This window comes from Punica granatum, chromosome 2 (genome assembly GCF_007655135.1).
Source record: "Punica granatum isolate Tunisia-2019 chromosome 2, ASM765513v2, whole genome shotgun sequence".
NCBI classification, from domain to species: domain Eukaryota; kingdom Viridiplantae; phylum Streptophyta; class Magnoliopsida; order Myrtales; family Lythraceae; genus Punica; species Punica granatum.
Genome location: NC_045128.1, coordinates 35804853 through 35822157, shown reverse-complemented (window position 1 = coordinate 35822157; position 17305 = coordinate 35804853). Strand labels below are relative to the sequence as shown.

Sequence of the window (17305 nt, the reverse complement as noted above, 5' to 3'; positions counted from 1 at the left end):
CGTAACATGAAGAGATTAGGTGTTCATGTACAGATGACATGTATTTTTCTCTTAGCCACAGTGATGATATGTGCTGAGGGGTTAAAAGAAGTGTAATGTCCCTCAACTGTCAAGTAAAGAAAAATCTAGCAACACGTATGGTACTTGAATTTTACTACCTAATAAGTAATGGTTTGAATTTTTGGATTTGATATGGTTTCGATATCGAAATAACTCCTTCCCATATGAAATTTGAGTGGAAGTTTTACCCTGTTATTATATAAATGCAAATCAAAGCTTCTTCCCCGACACAAGCTTTTCCTTCGTATTTGCTCGCATCTAATTGGGTCAGACATCTGACAGGGTGTCCTGAAGTGGGGGAAGACCAACACGTGATATCCTATCTCACCATTTTGCACTCACGTGCACGGATGTGTCCAATGATCTCCCAAGAATAAATATTATCACTCCTTTATCTGAACGTGTAACGACCAAATTAAAATATTAAAATATGAAACATTAATCTAAAAAGAGTAAGTGACACACACTAAATATTTGATCTATCTTCCAATGTGGAATTTCACTGCCGTAGGAGGACAAAAAGCTGAGCTGGCGGCCTCCTATTTTTGTCCAGAAAAATGTCATCTTAAAACAAAAAAATCACCATGTTGATGATATTAAGTTCACATTCGAATGAGATTAGTCTCATTAATAAATTAAAAAAATTGTATTTCAGTTAATTGATTGATATAATTCACTAAAATGCACTAATTAACATGAGGACCAATTCACCTCGCTGATAGTCACGTGACAGCCAGCCGCTAAATGACATTTTTTGGGATTCAATTTTGTTGATTACAAATATGGCGCATAGACGGAGGTTAAGGGGCGCATGAAATTCCGTCGGTAAGAGTTGAATTTGAAACCTTTTAATTTATTGATGGGAGTGTCATAATACTACACACCCTTCTCATTTTTCGAGATGACCTTTTATTCAGTGTATTACCTGATATTTGGAAACCCAACGAGTTTAGACCAATCTAGTTCGAGCTGCGTTGGCCCGTTACGGGGTGCGGCTCTCCCAGAAAAATTTTTCTCTATTCACAAAACTCGAACTTAAAATCTTACTTAAGGGGAATAAGTGGTAGCCTTACTGCTTAAATCAACTCATTATTCTGGTATTTTTTGAGATTCCTTCCCATAGGAAGATCTATCTTCCCAAAAGGAATTGACGTTAACACAAATTAACTTGCAGCTCAAGCATTAAGTAGGTAACGGGACTTCTAATCATGTCCAAGATTCTACCATTAATTAATTTGATCATTTAAAAAAAACTCTTGCCCGGTCTTTAATAATTGAAATGCACTCATTTCCGAGAGTTATCATCGAGTGTTAAGTTCAACAATAAACAACACACAAGAAACGAATAGATCATATTTCTCTGAGAGTTTATATTATCGTGCAGTGTATTTTAAGCATTTACGAGTTCTTAGTTAGGTGTTCTTTCAGTGATAAGGCGATGATAGAGCCGGGGGACTCGAAGAGCCGGCATGTTGCGGTCCTCGCCTTCCCTTTTGGGGGCCACGCGAGGCCTCTTCTCGGGCTCGTCTGCACTCTCGCACGGAGAATGCCCGACACATGCTTTTCTTTCTTCAGCACGAGGAGATTGAACGAGCATATTTTCTCAGAAGGAGAGCATGACGTCCCGAACAACATAAAGCCATATAATGTAGCTGATGGTGTACCGGAGAACCATGTATTCAGCGGGAACCCACACGAGCCGGCTAACCTCTTCCTTAAGGCTGCACCGGGAAACTTCAAGGAGGCAGTTGAACTTGCCGTTCTAGAAACGGGTGCAAGGCTTACGGGTATACTGGCGGACGCATTCTTGCCATTCGCCGGGGAAATGGCGGAGGAATGGCAGATCCCGTCGGTTTTCTTATGGGTTGCCACGCCGTATAACCTATACGTTTACCTGTTTCTCGATGATATTTGTCGGGTCTGCTCCGACTATGACAGCGGGCACTATCGTGATGGAGGACAAGCTCCTGAAATCATACCAGGAGTGCCTGCTATGCGCGTAGGGGACCTGCCTGAAGGAGTACTTGACCCAGGCGATCTGGAAGGATGCCTTCTCCTGAGCATTCTAGACAACATCTGTCGAACTCTACCTCAGGCGACCGCTACAGTCGTAAGTTTCTGCCAGGAACTCGATCCCACACCCCTCACAGTCTATCTCAGTTCCCAGTTCCCAAGCTTGCTCTACTTGGGTTTCCTAACTTTATCACTCCCTCCGCGAAGTATAGGCTTTAAAAAAGCAGCCAATTGCTTATCGTGGCTCGATAAGCAGGGGCCTGGGTCCGTCGCATACATAAGCTTTGGAACCCTGGCTGTTCTGGAACAAGACGAGCTGCTTGCCTTAGCAGGTGCGCTAGAAGAGGGCAGGATCACTTACCTTTGGTCTCTTGGGGACAGATTGACGGAGAACTTACCAGATGGCTTCCTCGAGAGAACGAGGGCTCATGGAATGGTGGTTCCATGGGCACCGCAGATAGACGTCCTCGGACATCCTTCGGTAGGTGCTTTCGTCACCCACTGCGGAAGCAACTCGGTGTATGAGAGCATAGCAAGCGGGGTCCCAATGATCTGCAGGCCTATCTTTGGGGATCACAGGATGGTTGCAAGGATGGTGAGCGAAGTGTGGGAGGTCGGAGTGAGCATCGATAATGGAGTTACGACTAAGGATAGCCTGATAAGAAGCTTTGAAGTTATCTTTCGGGATGAGAGAGGGAAGAGGATGAGGGAGAAGGCTCAAGCTCTCAAAGAGATTGTGATAGCAGCGGCAGGACCCAAGGGCAAAGCTGCCGAAGGCTTCGAGACTTTGGTCGAGATAATATCGTGATTCTTTAGAGTTTCTTTTGATTAGGGAGCAAAAACTAGCAGTAATTCGGAGATTTTTCTTTGAATTATTATTAAGGAGATTTGCAGATTAATCGCAGAGAGTAAAACGTAAAAGCAGCAAACAAGGTGAAGCGTGCAAGGAAAACCTTTTTCGGCTATTTTATTTAAGGAAGATTAGTTTCGATACAAGAGGCTTGCAGAGTTTGATGCACATTTACGACTTTTGAGAGGTCGGCATTGCCAGAGAAACTCCAGTTCCACCGGGCGAATCCTTCCATTGCTGAGTGATCGTTTTGATTTGGGTGAAGAAGTGAACCCCGGCTTTTCCTGTTGAAAAGTAACAGGTTTGAGCAAGTGAATCAAGACTTGCTAAGCATAAACGGAATTTATTAGTAAATGAAATATTCTAATATCAATGAAACAGTATTACGTCAATCGTCCATATTCCAGGGAAAAGTGGTCTCCTTACCATAGAAATTAAGGTCACCCGCAAATGAAGCCTTCGAACCAGTGAACGAGAAGAATGGCAGAGGAACTGGTATTGGTACATTTATGCCGACCTAAATTAACATTAGAGAGTTTAGAGAAGCATTCCCAGGACATATTACATTTTGGATTACCACCAGGCCACCGAAGCAATTTTATCTCGAACAAGTATCAGTCCTTCATGAGGACATTTAACTAAAATAAGCTTCCGAAGAAAATAATTAAAAAGAATTACCTGTCCGGCTTCAATTTCATTCTGAAATTTCCGCGCAACTATACCAGATGTTGTAAATAAAGAGGCTCCATTGCCATACCTGAAGCACAATATTTATAACAGTTGGCTTGACTTAACAGGCAGAATAGCACAAAAACATGTAGACCAAATCTTTGCATGACAGTTCGTACTTGTTACGGTTTACGATTTTGATAGCTTCATCAAAGCTGTCGGCCTACAAGTCAGAAGGAAGAGTGAAAAAGCATGTCAGCTAATATCCCCTTTTAGTGAAGGAAGTAAAGAACAGAACTGAAGGGATGAAGAAGCTGAGAGACTTGACCATACATGCATGCAAAGAAGAACTGGGCCAAAGATCTCCTCCTGCATGTTATGTTATATATGTTGTCAAATCGAGGCAAACTCGAAAATTCAATTCAATGTCGTTATATTAATATACAGATTCAGCCTGGGGAGAGATACAGGTACCTTGTAGCACTCCATGTCAGCTCTGACATCAGTTAAGATGGTGGGACCAACAAAGTTACCTCGCTCGTACCCAGGGACCTGTGATCAGCCATCAACGCTGTCAGTTATGGATAGCTTCAGCTAACATATCAAACTGCAATAAAGGATTCATTCTCATGCTGAAGTTTAATAGTCGAACCATTACCACTATGTCTGTTCCGTCAAGCAAAAGCCTTGCTCCATCATCAACACCTGATTGTATCAGTTTGCAAATACGTTCCTTTGCCTATGAAAACAAACGAATTTCATGTATTGAATGAAAAATTACAATCGAAGGCTCGATTAGATTTTTCCCGGGCGAATTAGTTAATATATATTGCAAGAATTCCTGATCTCAGAATTTCTATCAATCATCATAAATCTGCTTCATCACGCACTGACCTGCTTGCTAATAACTGGGCCTAGGTCTGCGTCTGGTTCCAATCCAGAATTTACTTTCAGTGATTTTGCAAGTTCCACCAGTTTCTCTTCCCTACAAGGATTGAAGACATATAAATGCCAGTCTCACATTTTCTAGTTTTCACAGTAAAAACAAAATTTGGAGCACCGGAAACTTGCCCTACCACAACTTTGAGTCTCCAACAAAAACCACGGTGCTGAGAGCCATACATCTCTGACCAGCAGCACCAAACCCAGCGGCAACTAAGGCATTTAAAGTAGCATCCATACTTGCATCAGGCAAGACAACAGCATGGTTCTTTGCCCCCATATTGGACTAGACACAGAGTTAAAAAATTGGAAATGAAAATGAAGCTGATAAGCTCATTGGAAAAATTAATTTATCTAACAAAATTCAAAAGGATGAAAGCAGCGTCTTCCTCTTAGCAATATTCACTTACTTGGACACGTTTACCCTTAGCAGCAGCTCTTCCATAGATATGCATCCCAGCCTTTGAGTAAATAGTGAAGGATGAGAGATATAAAAAAGTAATGATAACTCATATGTTCCAGGCACAAAAGAAAGTAAGTTATTTCACGATTAAGAACCGTGAGTGCTTGCAAAATTATAACAAAGATAAGCCTCGTTGCAACTAGCAAGTACAATAAATCCATTGATTTAAGTTAATCTCTATATAACAAGCTGGACTTGCATGATACAATCATAATATTCTCAAATGGAGAAAACAGTAACAGAATTAAAATCATAAAGGCTTACAGGAAAAAGATGGGGAAAAAAAAAACTTGTTTTATTGAGATCCTTACAAGTAAATACTTTCTCATGCTATGTTCATCATCTCTCTTTCCAAGATGATAAAAACTAGGGCATTGAGAATGAAAAAGTTAATGCAAAGCATTGACCTGCAGCAACGACTTCATTTTAAGATGCAGTTCCCTAAACTCAGTGAAAAGAGCCAAATTTAAGTTTCATGCTGTAGTCTGTGGAGTAATTCAGCATCAAAAGTATATTTACTACTGATGCAGCTATGTAATTGAATCTTATCTGTACTTTCCTTTGGAAGGCAGATGAGATGAGCACTCTTTTATAATTCAACAGAAACCAAAGACATAAATTGAAGGCAAACATGAGGTTTTCCGTTACGAATATCTAATTCTTCATCTTCCCTTTTCCGTTGCATGGCAGGACTATAATTTCCGGTTTTGCGTGGTAGACGAACAACATTGTGAAATGAAGAAACAGAAAAGCCGTGGATAACTTACTGTATTAGAACCAACAAATGATATAGCACGAATGTTTTCATCATCACAAATAGCATTGACAGTATCCTGAAAGAAAGCCACAAAAGGTGATTTACTGAGTGGATACCCTTAGAACGTAAGACCAACAGCTATGCAACAATAGAAATACAGAAAATTGCAAAGACTGCTCTTTGAGGTAGATAAAGATTTTCTGGGCTTTTGAGATGAAAGATGTGCTGGCAACACATCATGCATTAAGTTATTAATGGTTTAAGGGATCATATCATTTAGATTTTAAAAGTTATGCCTCTAAAAAATCTTTCACTGTCAAATGGAGAGAGCAGATATTTCATAGCATAAATGTGGCGAAGATGTACTCATACCGTAGTTCCATGGACAATATTAAGTACACCCTTAGGCAGTCCAGCCTCCATGGCTAACTCTGCAAGTATGATAGATGCCCCTAAAGAGAGCAGGAAAGAAAAATTAGGAAGAAACACCTAGAGCAGTACTGCCCAATATGAATCAAAAATATTTCTCCGGAATATCATTTAATTAGGAAAAATGGAGATCAGCGAGTTGGAAAAATGCATGCACTAACAAAATGCCATCATTATTCAGGAATAGAACTGACCGGGATCTTTCTCGGATGGCTTTAGAACGAAGGTATTGCCACATGTAACTGCCACAGGAAACATCTGCATGGTGTCCACAAATTAGTTCTAATTCCATCTGCATGCATTATGAAACTCACATGCGAAATTGATTAGGCAATGTTCTTCACGAAATATAGAGCAGGCAGACAGCAGAAAGAACTTAACCTTAACAACCAGGGTACCAGTTTCAATAGCCTCTAGAAAAATATATATTCATCATTATTTAAGTTAAAGAGTAAAAAAAAACCGAAGAGACAGACTTACCCAGAGGGGAATCATGGCTGGAAAGTTAAAAGGACAGATTCCAGCACAAACACCAAGTGGCTCTCTGATACTGTATGTATCAATTCCACTTGAGACATTGGATACATACTCCCCCATTTGGAGGGTTGCCATGCCACATGCATGTTCTACCACCTCTGCACATTAATCATTCAAAAACAATATTCAATTTGCTGAAAGCTAATACACAACTAAGGGAAGGCATTCATAAACCACAATCACCTACTAAATAGTTAGACGTATAGAACTAATACACAGGACAATATTAACCTAGCCCGCGAAACACATCTCCTTGTGCATCCTTTAGCGTCTTTCCCTGTTCCGTCGTAATATTTAAGGCCAGCTTATCCTATAGCACATTGTGACAATAAATGAAGTCAATCAAAGGCCATAACAATATCCTTCCAAGAGATAAAGCTGAACGGCGCTCTAAGTTCTCACGATGTCTCTTCGTATAAGCTCCTGCAGTTTTAACATAACCCGTTGACGGGTGGTCACTGGTGTGTTACGCCAAGATGGAAATGCATCTTTTGCCGCAGACACAGCAGCTTTGAATTCTTCCCTAGTGGTTAATGGAACCTGGGAGACAACTTCTTGGGTAGCCTATAGATGATAGAGATATGTTAATGTCCTCATAGCAATATGACCTGCTTTTGATATCTAAATAAGCAATAAGGTGAAGCTTACCGGATTTATCACATCGATGTATGACGAGGATTTCGAATCAACAAAGGCACCTCCTATAAGATTTGGAACCCTCTGCAGAATTGGAACTTGTCGTAAGATATCAACTGGAACAAATCCAATACTAAACACTCTTAGTCACAATATGAATTGTAGAATCTTTAAGATAACTGATCATACGACATGGTATAGAAGTCCAGACTTTTACAACTGAATGTCCACTGAATTAAAGTCAGATGGTTCACAGATCGGCCGTCAACCTCTTACTTAATCCGAATAAGACTGCCAACCTCTTACAGAAAAATTCAGTGGCGCACTGGAATTTTAAAATTTTCAAGATTCTCGGAATGATATCTTAAAGTACTCTCCGGATGCACGCACTTGCAAATACATCCCCTCTCACGAAGAACACTGGCGATTACCATGTTCTGTTCATATTCATATTCCTAAGTCCCATTTCTGCGGATACGATTAGCATTCTTCATTCACTCTACTTTAGCAAGTGATTCATTCATCTTAACCGATTAACTTCAACAGCGCACCAGCATTAGCTTCCACTGAAAAATCATCCTAGTAGTGTATGTGTATCATTTCATCACGCATGGAAGAGAGACACCAAAAATTCTCAAACCAAAAGATCTCACTGGAAGAAATTAACAGAGGAACGCGAACAGAACGAACCGGCGGTTGGCGGCCCGTGGAATAAGGCTGCGCAGCCGTAGCGTGCTGAGCGCTTCGAATCATGGTAGGCCGCAGAGCCTTCAAAGCTCTCACTGCATAAACCAGACCAAACAAGACGATGAATTACAGTCGCTGACAGCAAGACGCCGATCAATCAATCAACGAACAATCGGTTCGACGGAGATGGAAAACCGAATCTCGTCTTACATCTCTGGATCGATGATAGCTGCGGCATCGTCCTCCCGCAGCAGAATCTTCGCAGTTGTTTATGGCGATCGGCTAAAGAAGATGAAGACGAGGAGGGAGGAAGGAGGAGGGATGCGCTTACACTTGCTGAGCTGACACTGTCCGGATTTATAGGTGCGTGCCCGTCTCGTGATCGTCTGCCCGGAGACTACGATTCCGATTAACCAGGACCGTTGATTGCACAGCTGTGAATGGAACGGACGGCAGATATTCAAAGCGCGAAGGGCCGTAAAGGCTTTCGTGACTATGTTTGTTCTCTCCTTGTCCTTTTTCTCGTCATTAGATAAGAGAAGTTGATGTAATAAAGGAACTATTACATATTTGCTCCCATAGGTTTGATTATTTTTCTCTTTTGGTCCTTTTAATATTTTTGTATTGTCTATTTACATTCTATAATTTTAAATATATTTTCTATTGATTCTTTTTTTTTTCTTTTTCTTATTTTGTCTTAACCAATACTTTTGTCTTTTTTTTTATCCTTTTATTAATTTTTTTGTTAAAGAAATTTTCAGTTTTGATCCTCAATCTTTTGTTGTTATTCCTTTCGTCTTGATTCATTCTTCTTCGTTCGATTTTTCTTAACATTAAACATCTTTTTTTATAAGTCCACCACTAAATTTTCCATAAAAATATTCACATCGCATTTTTCAATAAAACGTATATATAATTTCAAAAAAGAAATAAAATCAAAATTAAAATTAGAATAATGAAAGGAAGGAAATTGATAAACTCATTCAAGAAAATAGAAAAATAATCAAAGATATCGAACGAAACGAATTAAGAAAAAATGAAAAGGAATAAAATAAAAAAATAATTCTAAAGTATAAGATGTAAACGCTTAAAAGAAAAATAGGAAAAGGACTAAAATTAAAAAGTAACCAAACTTACATGGCTTAAATGTGCCATAATGAAATACCGCGCGGAGGAAAAAACGCTTAAGGGGCGAGTGAATCGACATATCATCTGTGTTCGTAGGTTGCAAATTTTTGTCTCTATCTGTCGTTAACCTTATCAAGTTCAAATTAATTATAATTAATTACAATATCAAATAAGGGATTTCCTGCTCTTTGGGCTTCACATGGGCCCTTATTGGGCTTAAGAATCTCAATCAACCAACAAGTTTTTCATCACAAGCCCGCCCATATATTCATGGCTGCATCTTCGCTTTGCCTTTTTTTTTATCTATACTACTACAAAAAATGAGGGGCATACTTTCTTTCTTTTTTTCTAAATTTCAATTTCCGAGAATGTCCATTATAGATAACTTTAAAAATTCCACATCCATTGGATTAAATAGGAGCATTTCTTCCTCCCTCATCTCCTCTGGAATTAACCGCACGTAGGAAGTAATTTGTTTTATTGGCCAAAAAGCAATGTACGTGTTCTAAATTTGGCCATGATATTTTCCATAATTTCTGTAAATTTATTAAAATTTTATTATAAAGAAGTGCCATGAAATTTATTAAATCCCTCAAATTTTGGTGTTTAGGTAGAAAGCATATTTTCAATTAGTTTAGTAAATTCAGTGGATAGCGAGTGCATACATCTAGTTTCTTAAAAATTGAGAAGTTGCTGAAACGGTTAAACTCCTCCCGTGTGATTCAAATGTAATAGGATTAAAAAACCGACAAGGCGACAACGACAATGCTAGAAGTTTATATTGATATTAATAATTGAGAGAAACCCGCATGTTCCTGCACTTTCATGCTCCTACAAATAGGTACACAAAATCGAGCAGGCAGTTCGGGCGAGGGTCCGAGCGCAGACGCCTACTTCTAGAAGAATTTTGTACAGGCTTTCTATGTTAACCGGGGGAGGAAAAAGAAGCTTCTAAGGACCCGAATTCCCTCCATCAGCGGTAGTGTTCTCGATACCGATCCATTGTTGAGTCACTCTCTTCATCTGGGTATAGAAGTGGATCAGCCCAGCTTTCCCTGCATTTCAGAGAAAACAGTCAGCATTTCCCGATCACAATCGACTCCATAGCTTCTATGTTAAAAGGATTTTGCTCGTCTTTCTTAAGCTGCATGGTTTTTCCGTGCAACTTACCATCAATATTGACATCACCCGTGAACGTGGGCCTAGAGCCAAAAGATGAAGTGAAAGGTAGAGGATCCGAGATTGGGGCATTTATTCCGACCTGATTAGGATCAGTTTGATGGGAGAAATCAGCATGGGAAAGACTGACAAGTGAACTTCAGAATTAAACCATTGATCAGCATCAATATCATAAAACACTGCTGTAAGCAGATTAGCAGAACTATACTTGCCTGTCCTACTTCGACCTCGGACTGGAATTTCCTCGCAATTAAACCTGATATAGTGAATATCGAAGCTCCAGAGACATACCTGCAGCATGAACATCAGACAAAATAAACCATCGTGATCTAAAAGATCCTACTTGAGTTCTACCGGAGGAAAGGAGAGAGAGATCGAAATTACTTATTCCCATTGATAATATTGATGGCCTCATCGACGCTGTCAGCCTGTGCATGAAGAGTTGTCAACAGAATCTGTATAGTAATAGCCATCACGACAAAGAAAACATCCAATGAATGGTCATTGTTGAGATTGCAAACCTGCATGCAGAGAAGAACAGGGCCAGAAATTTCCTCCTGTAAAAGAAAATCATTAATTTTCTGATCAGAAAATAAAATTACAGGACAATAATAGAGTCCATTGAAGAAATGAAGTGGCCACCTTGTAGCAGTCCATGTTCACTGTGACGTCAGATAGGATGGTCGGACCCATGAAGTTGCCTTGATTGTATCCTGCTACCTGTTAAGAAGCTCAATGTCAGTTAATGGTCCTCTTGCCCCCGAGAAAACCCGAAATGAGTAAACGGTATTTTTCACAAAAAATGCACCCAAATCTAAATGTCATTGTCAAAGAATCAAATTAAGAGCAAGCATGAGGTCCTCCAATACTCATTGACAGGGAGATCAAGGAGGAAAGCAATTACTGCAACTAGCCTTCCATCAAGTACAAGTCTCGCACCGCTTTCAATGCTCTTTTGGATCAATTGACAGATCCTTTCCTTCGCCTATCAGTCAAGAAGACAAAGACGAATGTCGTTAATCAGTATAACCGAACAGAGAGTACACTTTTGGAAAAGTTTGCAATTCTCTTAAAAGGACCGGACTATTTTTCTGTGAAAACCTTAGGTAAGCGAATCAAAGCAAAGGCATGTTTATACCTGTTTAACATCAAGTGAATCAAGTCAAAGGCATGTATGTACCTGTTTACTACTCACTGGACCAAGTTCTGCTTCCTCCTCAGTTCCAGCATTAACTTTTATTTGTCTAGCCCGCTCCAAGAGTTTATCTTCCCTGGAGAAAAGGCCATTCATTTAGAAGCCAACAAAGCCTTCTGCAGTATGACATTTGTTCCAGTAGAAAGAAGGCTACCATGGAACTTTACCATGGACTCAAACTACCAATAAAGACTACCGTGCTAATCGCGGCACACTTCTGTCCCCCACCACCAAACCCAGCAGCTACTAAAGCATTCAGGGTAGCACCCATGTTTGCATCAGGCATGACAACGGCGAGATTTTTTATGCCAGTATTGGACTGAAGATGATCATCAGAAGTCAATTAGCATCAATTTTGATAATAAATTGGATGGACGAGAGTTATTAGGTGTCCTTTGGTTGGTAGCTACTTCAGAATTTTTCATTTTTTGAAACATTCAATAGTGTCTTAAGTTGCACTTGATAAAACGATTCCTTCCAACGAACTATCAATCATCCTTTTCTTTTTAGAATTCTGAAAGGCTATTAAGAAAAATTGAAAAGTGTTTTAGCACATGGAAACAAGAAATTGAAACTTTTTCCATGACCAAGGCCAAATAGTCATGTACCACCAGAAGATTGTAAACTGATACTGACCTGAACGCGTTTCCTGTGAGCAGATGCTCTTGAGTGTACAAATGCACCGGCCTTCAAAAATCATCATAGAGTTAAAAAATCAATCAAATATAGAGATAGAGGGGAGAAAATAGAAAAAGAAAAAAGACATTCTATCCCATACATGCATGACTACTGACAAGTGAACCTCAGCAATGGAAGAAAAGGGAGTGGGTCACAAGAATAAAAACTACAAAGCATTTGATGAATAAACACGGTGATCAATTTGATAGCGGGAATCACTTACTGGAGTTGGACCTACAAATGAAATGGCTTTGATATCTTCATGATCACATATAGCATTGAGAATGTCCTTGCAAAAAGCAATATAAACAAAATGAGATGTGATGATGATGATGATGGAAAAGACTGTAAATAAAGATCAGAGGAATTTGCACAGCAATTTATGACTCATGGCTGTCAATAAGTGTTAAAGTTAGTACTTACATTGTTGCCATGGACAATATTTAGGACACCACTAGGAAGACCAGCTTCCATTGCTAGCTCAGCAAGCATCATAGAAGCCCCTAAAACATAAGAAGGTTAAAGCTAGATATAAGCATACATTCCTCGAATGAAAGATTATTGTAGCCATAATGGCCTTAGACAATGCATACTTTTTAGGTAATTCAGTATTAGGAGAGAACCAATGATACAGGGTAATAAACTCAATGTCTCAGCCACCAGCCACCTCTGAGTTTTAGAAACACCATGAAATACGGAAAAAAATCATTGCACTTCGGCAACATGTTAGTTTGTAGGTTACGACACAGAAATATTCGGATCACATTTTCCATAATTACATGTGTTAGATCTGCTAATAACCTTTTAGATCTGTATTGCAGTAGTCATATCATATGCATTATGATTCCATCTAGGAAAGAGTCAGGATGGATAGTAGAATACCAGGTACTTGTTCTGATGGCTTCAAAATGAAGGTATTCCCACATGCAATTGCAGCTGGAAACATCTACATCAATGAAAATGAACAATACCAGTACTGGGCTCCCTGTAGTTAAGGAAAAAGTTTATACAAAACTTTTATAATACAAAACTGATCAAGCTTACCCATAAGGGAATCATTGCTGGAAATTCAAAAGGGCAAATACCCGCACAAACACCTAGAGGCTCTCTGATGCTGTAAGAATCAATCCCTTTTGATATATTGGGAGTGAATTGCCCCATTTGTACAATTGCCAATCCACAGGCATTTTCTACCACCTCTATGAGAGAAAGAGAGTGACTTATGAAGAACAATGAATTTCCCTACAAAATGCATATGGAAGAGAGAATACATACCTAACCCCCGCAGGACCTCATCATAGGCATCCTTTAACACCTTTCCATGTTCAGCTGTAATCGTCATCGCAAGCTTATCCTAAAGGAAATAATGGAAGCATTTAATTTAAATGGAACAATCATATCTGAAGTAAAGAAAAAGTCAGTATTTTTACACACAATATCTCTTCGGATCAAATCCTGGAGCTTGAAGATAATACGCTGACGGGTTGTGATTGGTGTGCTTCGCCAAGATGGGAGAGCTCTTTTTGCTGCAAATGCTGCAGCTTTGAACTCCTCATCTATAGACAGCGGAACTCGAGAAACAACCTCTTCTGTGGCCTACAGATTAACTCGCCTACCTTAGTTCCACAATAATCAACAGTTCTAAATCAAAAGATTTTGAAGTTCATTGATGGATACTCACAGGGTTTACAACATCTATAGATGCAAAGGATTGTGAATCAACGAATCTTCCTCCAATGAGATTCGGCACCCGCTGAAGAGATGAAAGAGCACGACAACAGAAAACGAACTGAGAGATTTTGTATTTCATCTTGCAGAAATTTGATAAGAAAATGTTATTGGAGACAAAGCATGCCAGGTTAGATCTACCAAGAGTTTTGTACTAAAACCATCTGAGGGATGGATTCATAGGTCTAACCAACGTTTCAATGAATCAATCGCTGTTTACACTAATCTAAAACTAGCATAAACATATGAAGGAAATATTAAATACAGATGTATAAATTAAAAAAGAGGCTTTTGATAGGTCTTGCTGAAGACAGTCTCATGGAAGAACCAGCTAGCTCATGTCAGCCAATGCACAAAATATGCCAACTTGAAGATGGCACTGGCCGTGGTCAAAAAAAGAAGATGGTACTGGCCAAAAACTTATTCCCAGTCAACCCATCTAATGAAGCTATCCAATCTGCTTCTGAAAGAGTAAGGCAACTCTAAGCCTACCGAGGAATTTCGCTGCCTCGTTTGCTCAACAGCTGCTTGAAAATTGTTTTCCACTGCAGTAGTTTGTGGTGCTAATGACTTGAAGTTCCTCACTGCAACACCAAGGTATTATTTACAGTTATCAGAGTGCAGGACCTATCAGGGGCAAGAAAAGGAAATAACTCTATTTCATCCATCTATTATAGAGATAGAAGCCTTTTTCCCCTCCAAAAATTGCACATTTGCAATCTCCTTAGAGTTTTGATATATGTCCTTTGTATAAAGAACCAGAAAGGGCTGGCAGAAGCAATCAGTTCCCTTGAGTCTATAATCTTTGAAATTCTTAAACTGGGAACATTGTTCAATTTTTTGCTAATTTTTCTTATGTTCTCCAAGGCTTAAAGTTCATTTACTCTGCTTAATCTTTCCCTGATAGAACTCACCCTGATTACTACAAATTCCTAGTTCTGTTCCTAAGCAATCAACGCCAACTAGTTATATATTTTTAATAAAGAAGTATAGATCACCTGTTGTATTTCCTTGCCGAAGCTTCGCTTTAACATTATAAACATGCTTTGGAGTAGACCGCAACTCTGGATTAGTTTGACGCAACCTTTTCAATATCTGACGAGGCTTTAGTCCAGCCTCAGTCATCTCTTTTATAAGAAAAATTTCATTCTCTGAGAGTCGTCGGGCAGAAGGGTGCTCGGAGATGTTCCTTAGTGGTTCGTGATTATGGGTCCCAGTCCTAATATGGAGGACCCACAAGCCCTCCTCCTTCTTGCCTACAGCCTCAAAGGGGCAATTAGTCAGTCGGGAACCCGTCTTCCTTTGACGGGTATTCTCCACCCCAGATGATTCATCAGTAACTTTCCGCCTGTTGCGATAAACTCCTCCTCTGTCGCAACCCAGGACCACCACCTTGTCCCTCTTAGACTGCTTAATGGTTACTACATAGCCCTGAGACACAGCAAACTCACCCACATATTTGATGAGTTCTTCCCGATCAATGAAAGTCCCGGGAGGAGGAGGAAGCATTTGTGGAGTTCCATCAATAGAATTTTGGACATCCATCAGTCAATTAATTCTTTCCTGAATAGATAACAAACAAGCATTTATAAGCGAAATGTATCCATCTAAAGTTCAAATACAATCAATTGTTTGCCCAAAATACATGAATATCTTTATAGAATGAGGCACTTGATAGCTGACAAGATCAAACTAGATCAAATCCTAGACTTAATGAGTATTAAAGAACCACCGACATGTCACACTTCATCACAATTTCCATTTGCTTTAATTTGCACAGCTGTAATATTCTAGAGTGGATTAATTTCTTACGACTTAGATATAAACTTGTGCTATGCCAATGCTAACCCGCATCAACCAAAAACATGCAACCGGAACTTGCTTTTGCGAGAAAATAGCAGAAGGGAAGAAGAACCACCTTATAGAGCATGAAAATTATCTTCTACACAATCCAGAGTCCACAATAAAAAAATCCAGGAAACCATTATAGGAGCAAAAAAAGCACCACATATCTTCTCAGTGTCCACAGTCATTCAACCAATTCAACTTCCAGAAGGAGACACAAAAACCAAATCCTGATCATGATCCACCACGTGCATAAAATGCCAATCAAGCCGTGAAAGGTTTTCACTTTTCAGAATTTAGAAAACGGGCGATGATAGAAATCGACTTGCGATTCTCAAGACAAGCAAAACATCACTGCATGTAAAGGAACATATCGGGATAATTTCTTTCTGAATGCAGCAGAGCTGCGATAGTCAATCATACATGACAACCCAACTGGGCTGACTGGAATATAGAGGGCATTACAATCTTCTGCTTGACTCGGTTTGTTCAATCCCAACACTAAACCTCAAAAGCAAAGAATTTGCTCTGCTCTGTCCATAAAACTCAAGACTTTCACTCCACGCATACCCTCTCAGAATCAATAACTTATGCAGCCATCCCTGCGGCAATGCAAATCTCTGCTACAATGTAATCTGAAAATCAAGAACTCACTATACACATCACAGAATTGAATCTGCCCGAATGATTCTACTTGTTTTCTGGGCAACCAAGCAAGAAGAAAAGCTGAAACTGCCCGGATAGAAAAAAGTTGGGTTACCGGACGACGGTGATCGGAGGACTCGAAGTCATCCAAAGCGCCGGACTTCTCTTCTTTCTCCTGCCGATTTTTACTGTTGGGGAAGGATTTCGCCGACAACCGAGAGAGACAAGAACAGGGGAGAGCGCACTGTTTTGTTTGGGTGACTGCGAACTGTAACCACACCTTGCTGACGTTTGACTGGCCCTTGAGGCCGCCAACCAAACAGGACCTTGCTTTAATTACAATTATTCACATTTTCCTTTTATAATTGTTATATATAATTAATAACAATCAAAATTGGTGAATTTCTCATTTTCCTTTTCTCTTATCACAAACAGAAATAGAAAGGCAAAAGATCTATATTTTTTTCGGTGTGTACTTTGATATACAAAAGCTAAATGGCCTCTGACTAATCCAGTTCGAATTGAATCGACTCATTAAAATCCGAAATCTTATTTAAAGGAAAAAATACTGTACTATTTAATCAATCAACGTTGATTAATTTATAGTCCTCCCTAAATTATCTGGTCAGCAGACAACAAGTACATTTAGGCATCAGATCACAATTTTTCGAACTTCCGGATGATCTATATTTGCCTGTTATATTTTACATTGCTATGCTTAACTTATATTTGCGACCATAACTTAGGTTTGTAGAAACTCCAAATGTTGTTGCGTAAGGTTCTGCAACCAGAAAGACGGTTGGTAAAATTTGTATAGACGGGTAGCAATATATACGAGATTAATTTGTTCCGAGATTAATTTGT

General features: G+C 39.4%; 3 protein-coding genes across 5 annotated transcripts; 1 reads left to right on the top strand and 2 right to left on the bottom strand.

The window, feature by feature from the left end:
- The first annotated feature begins 1498 nt into the window (after positions 1-1498).
- LOC116193918 (anthocyanidin 3-O-glucosyltransferase 7-like) lies at positions 1499-2881 on the top strand. Its single transcript, XM_031522660.1, has one exon. It carries the CDS (start codon positions 1499-1501, stop codon positions 2879-2881), a length of 1383 nt encoding a protein of 460 aa, XP_031378520.1.
- Positions 2882-3009: 128 nt separating this feature from the next.
- Positions 3010-8413, bottom strand: LOC116197478 (methylmalonate-semialdehyde dehydrogenase [acylating], mitochondrial). The gene is made up of 19 exons (XM_031527635.1): positions 8254-8413; positions 8047-8138; positions 7369-7440; positions 7123-7284; positions 6952-7030; positions 6664-6818; positions 6378-6441; positions 6127-6206; positions 5765-5830; positions 4945-4995; positions 4669-4820; positions 4487-4577; positions 4251-4331; positions 4067-4144; positions 3926-3961; positions 3772-3815; positions 3602-3680; positions 3350-3440; positions 3010-3207 (listed from the first exon to the last, which is right to left on the bottom strand). The coding sequence occupies exons 1-19, from the start codon at positions 8279-8281 to the stop codon at positions 3095-3097; spliced, it is 1614 nt and encodes a 537-aa protein (XP_031383495.1). The 5' UTR covers positions 8282-8413; the 3' UTR covers positions 3010-3094.
- Positions 8414-9922: 1509 nt separating this feature from the next.
- Positions 9923-16722, bottom strand: LOC116197248 (methylmalonate-semialdehyde dehydrogenase [acylating], mitochondrial-like). Of its 3 annotated transcripts, none has more exons than XM_031527328.1 (20): positions 16557-16721; positions 14950-15514; positions 14444-14535; positions 13905-13976; positions 13658-13819; positions 13499-13577; positions 13268-13422; positions 13106-13169; positions 12647-12726; positions 12447-12512; positions 12182-12232; positions 11713-11864; positions 11531-11621; positions 11255-11335; positions 10993-11070; positions 10872-10907; positions 10735-10805; positions 10563-10641; positions 10342-10432; positions 9923-10226 (listed from the first exon to the last, which is right to left on the bottom strand). In XM_031527328.1, exons 2-20 carry the CDS (start codon positions 15494-15496, stop codon positions 10123-10125), a joined length of 2151 nt encoding a protein of 716 aa, XP_031383188.1. In that variant the 5' UTR covers positions 15497-15514; positions 16557-16721; the 3' UTR covers positions 9923-10122. The 3 variants fall into 3 exon arrangements, with proteins under 3 accessions (XP_031383188.1, XP_031383189.1, XP_031383187.1); XM_031527329.1 differs by having other exon boundaries at positions 10735-10778; positions 16557-16720; XM_031527327.1 differs by having other exon boundaries at positions 10735-10907; positions 16557-16722.
- Positions 16723-17305: the final 583 nt, after the last annotated feature.

Coding starts and splice junctions, on each gene's coding strand:
- LOC116193918 (XM_031522660.1), top strand. CDS start 1,499: ATGATAGAGCCGGGGGACTCGAAGAGCCGGCATGTTGCGGTCCTCGCC.
- LOC116197478 (XM_031527635.1), bottom strand. CDS start 8,281: ATGCCGCAGCTATCATCGATCCAGAGAT. Junction 7,031..7,122: donor AGCTTATACGAAGAGACATC/GTGAGAACTTAG, acceptor AATGTGCTATAG/GATAAGCTGGCCTTAAATAT. Junction 3,681..3,771: donor AAAATCGTAAACCGTAACAA/GTACGAACTGTC, acceptor ATTGTGCTTCAG/GTATGGCAATGGAGCCTCTT.
- LOC116197248 (XM_031527327.1), bottom strand. CDS start 15,496: ATGGATGTCCAAAATTCTATTGATGGAACTCCACAAATGCTTCCTCCT. Junction 13,423..13,498: donor TGAGGTCCTGCGGGGGTTAG/GTATGTATTCTC, acceptor TTTCTCTCATAG/AGGTGGTAGAAAATGCCTGT. Junction 11,336..11,530: donor GTCCAGTGAGTAGTAAACAG/GTACATACATGC, acceptor CTTGACTGATAG/GCGAAGGAAAGGATCTGTCA.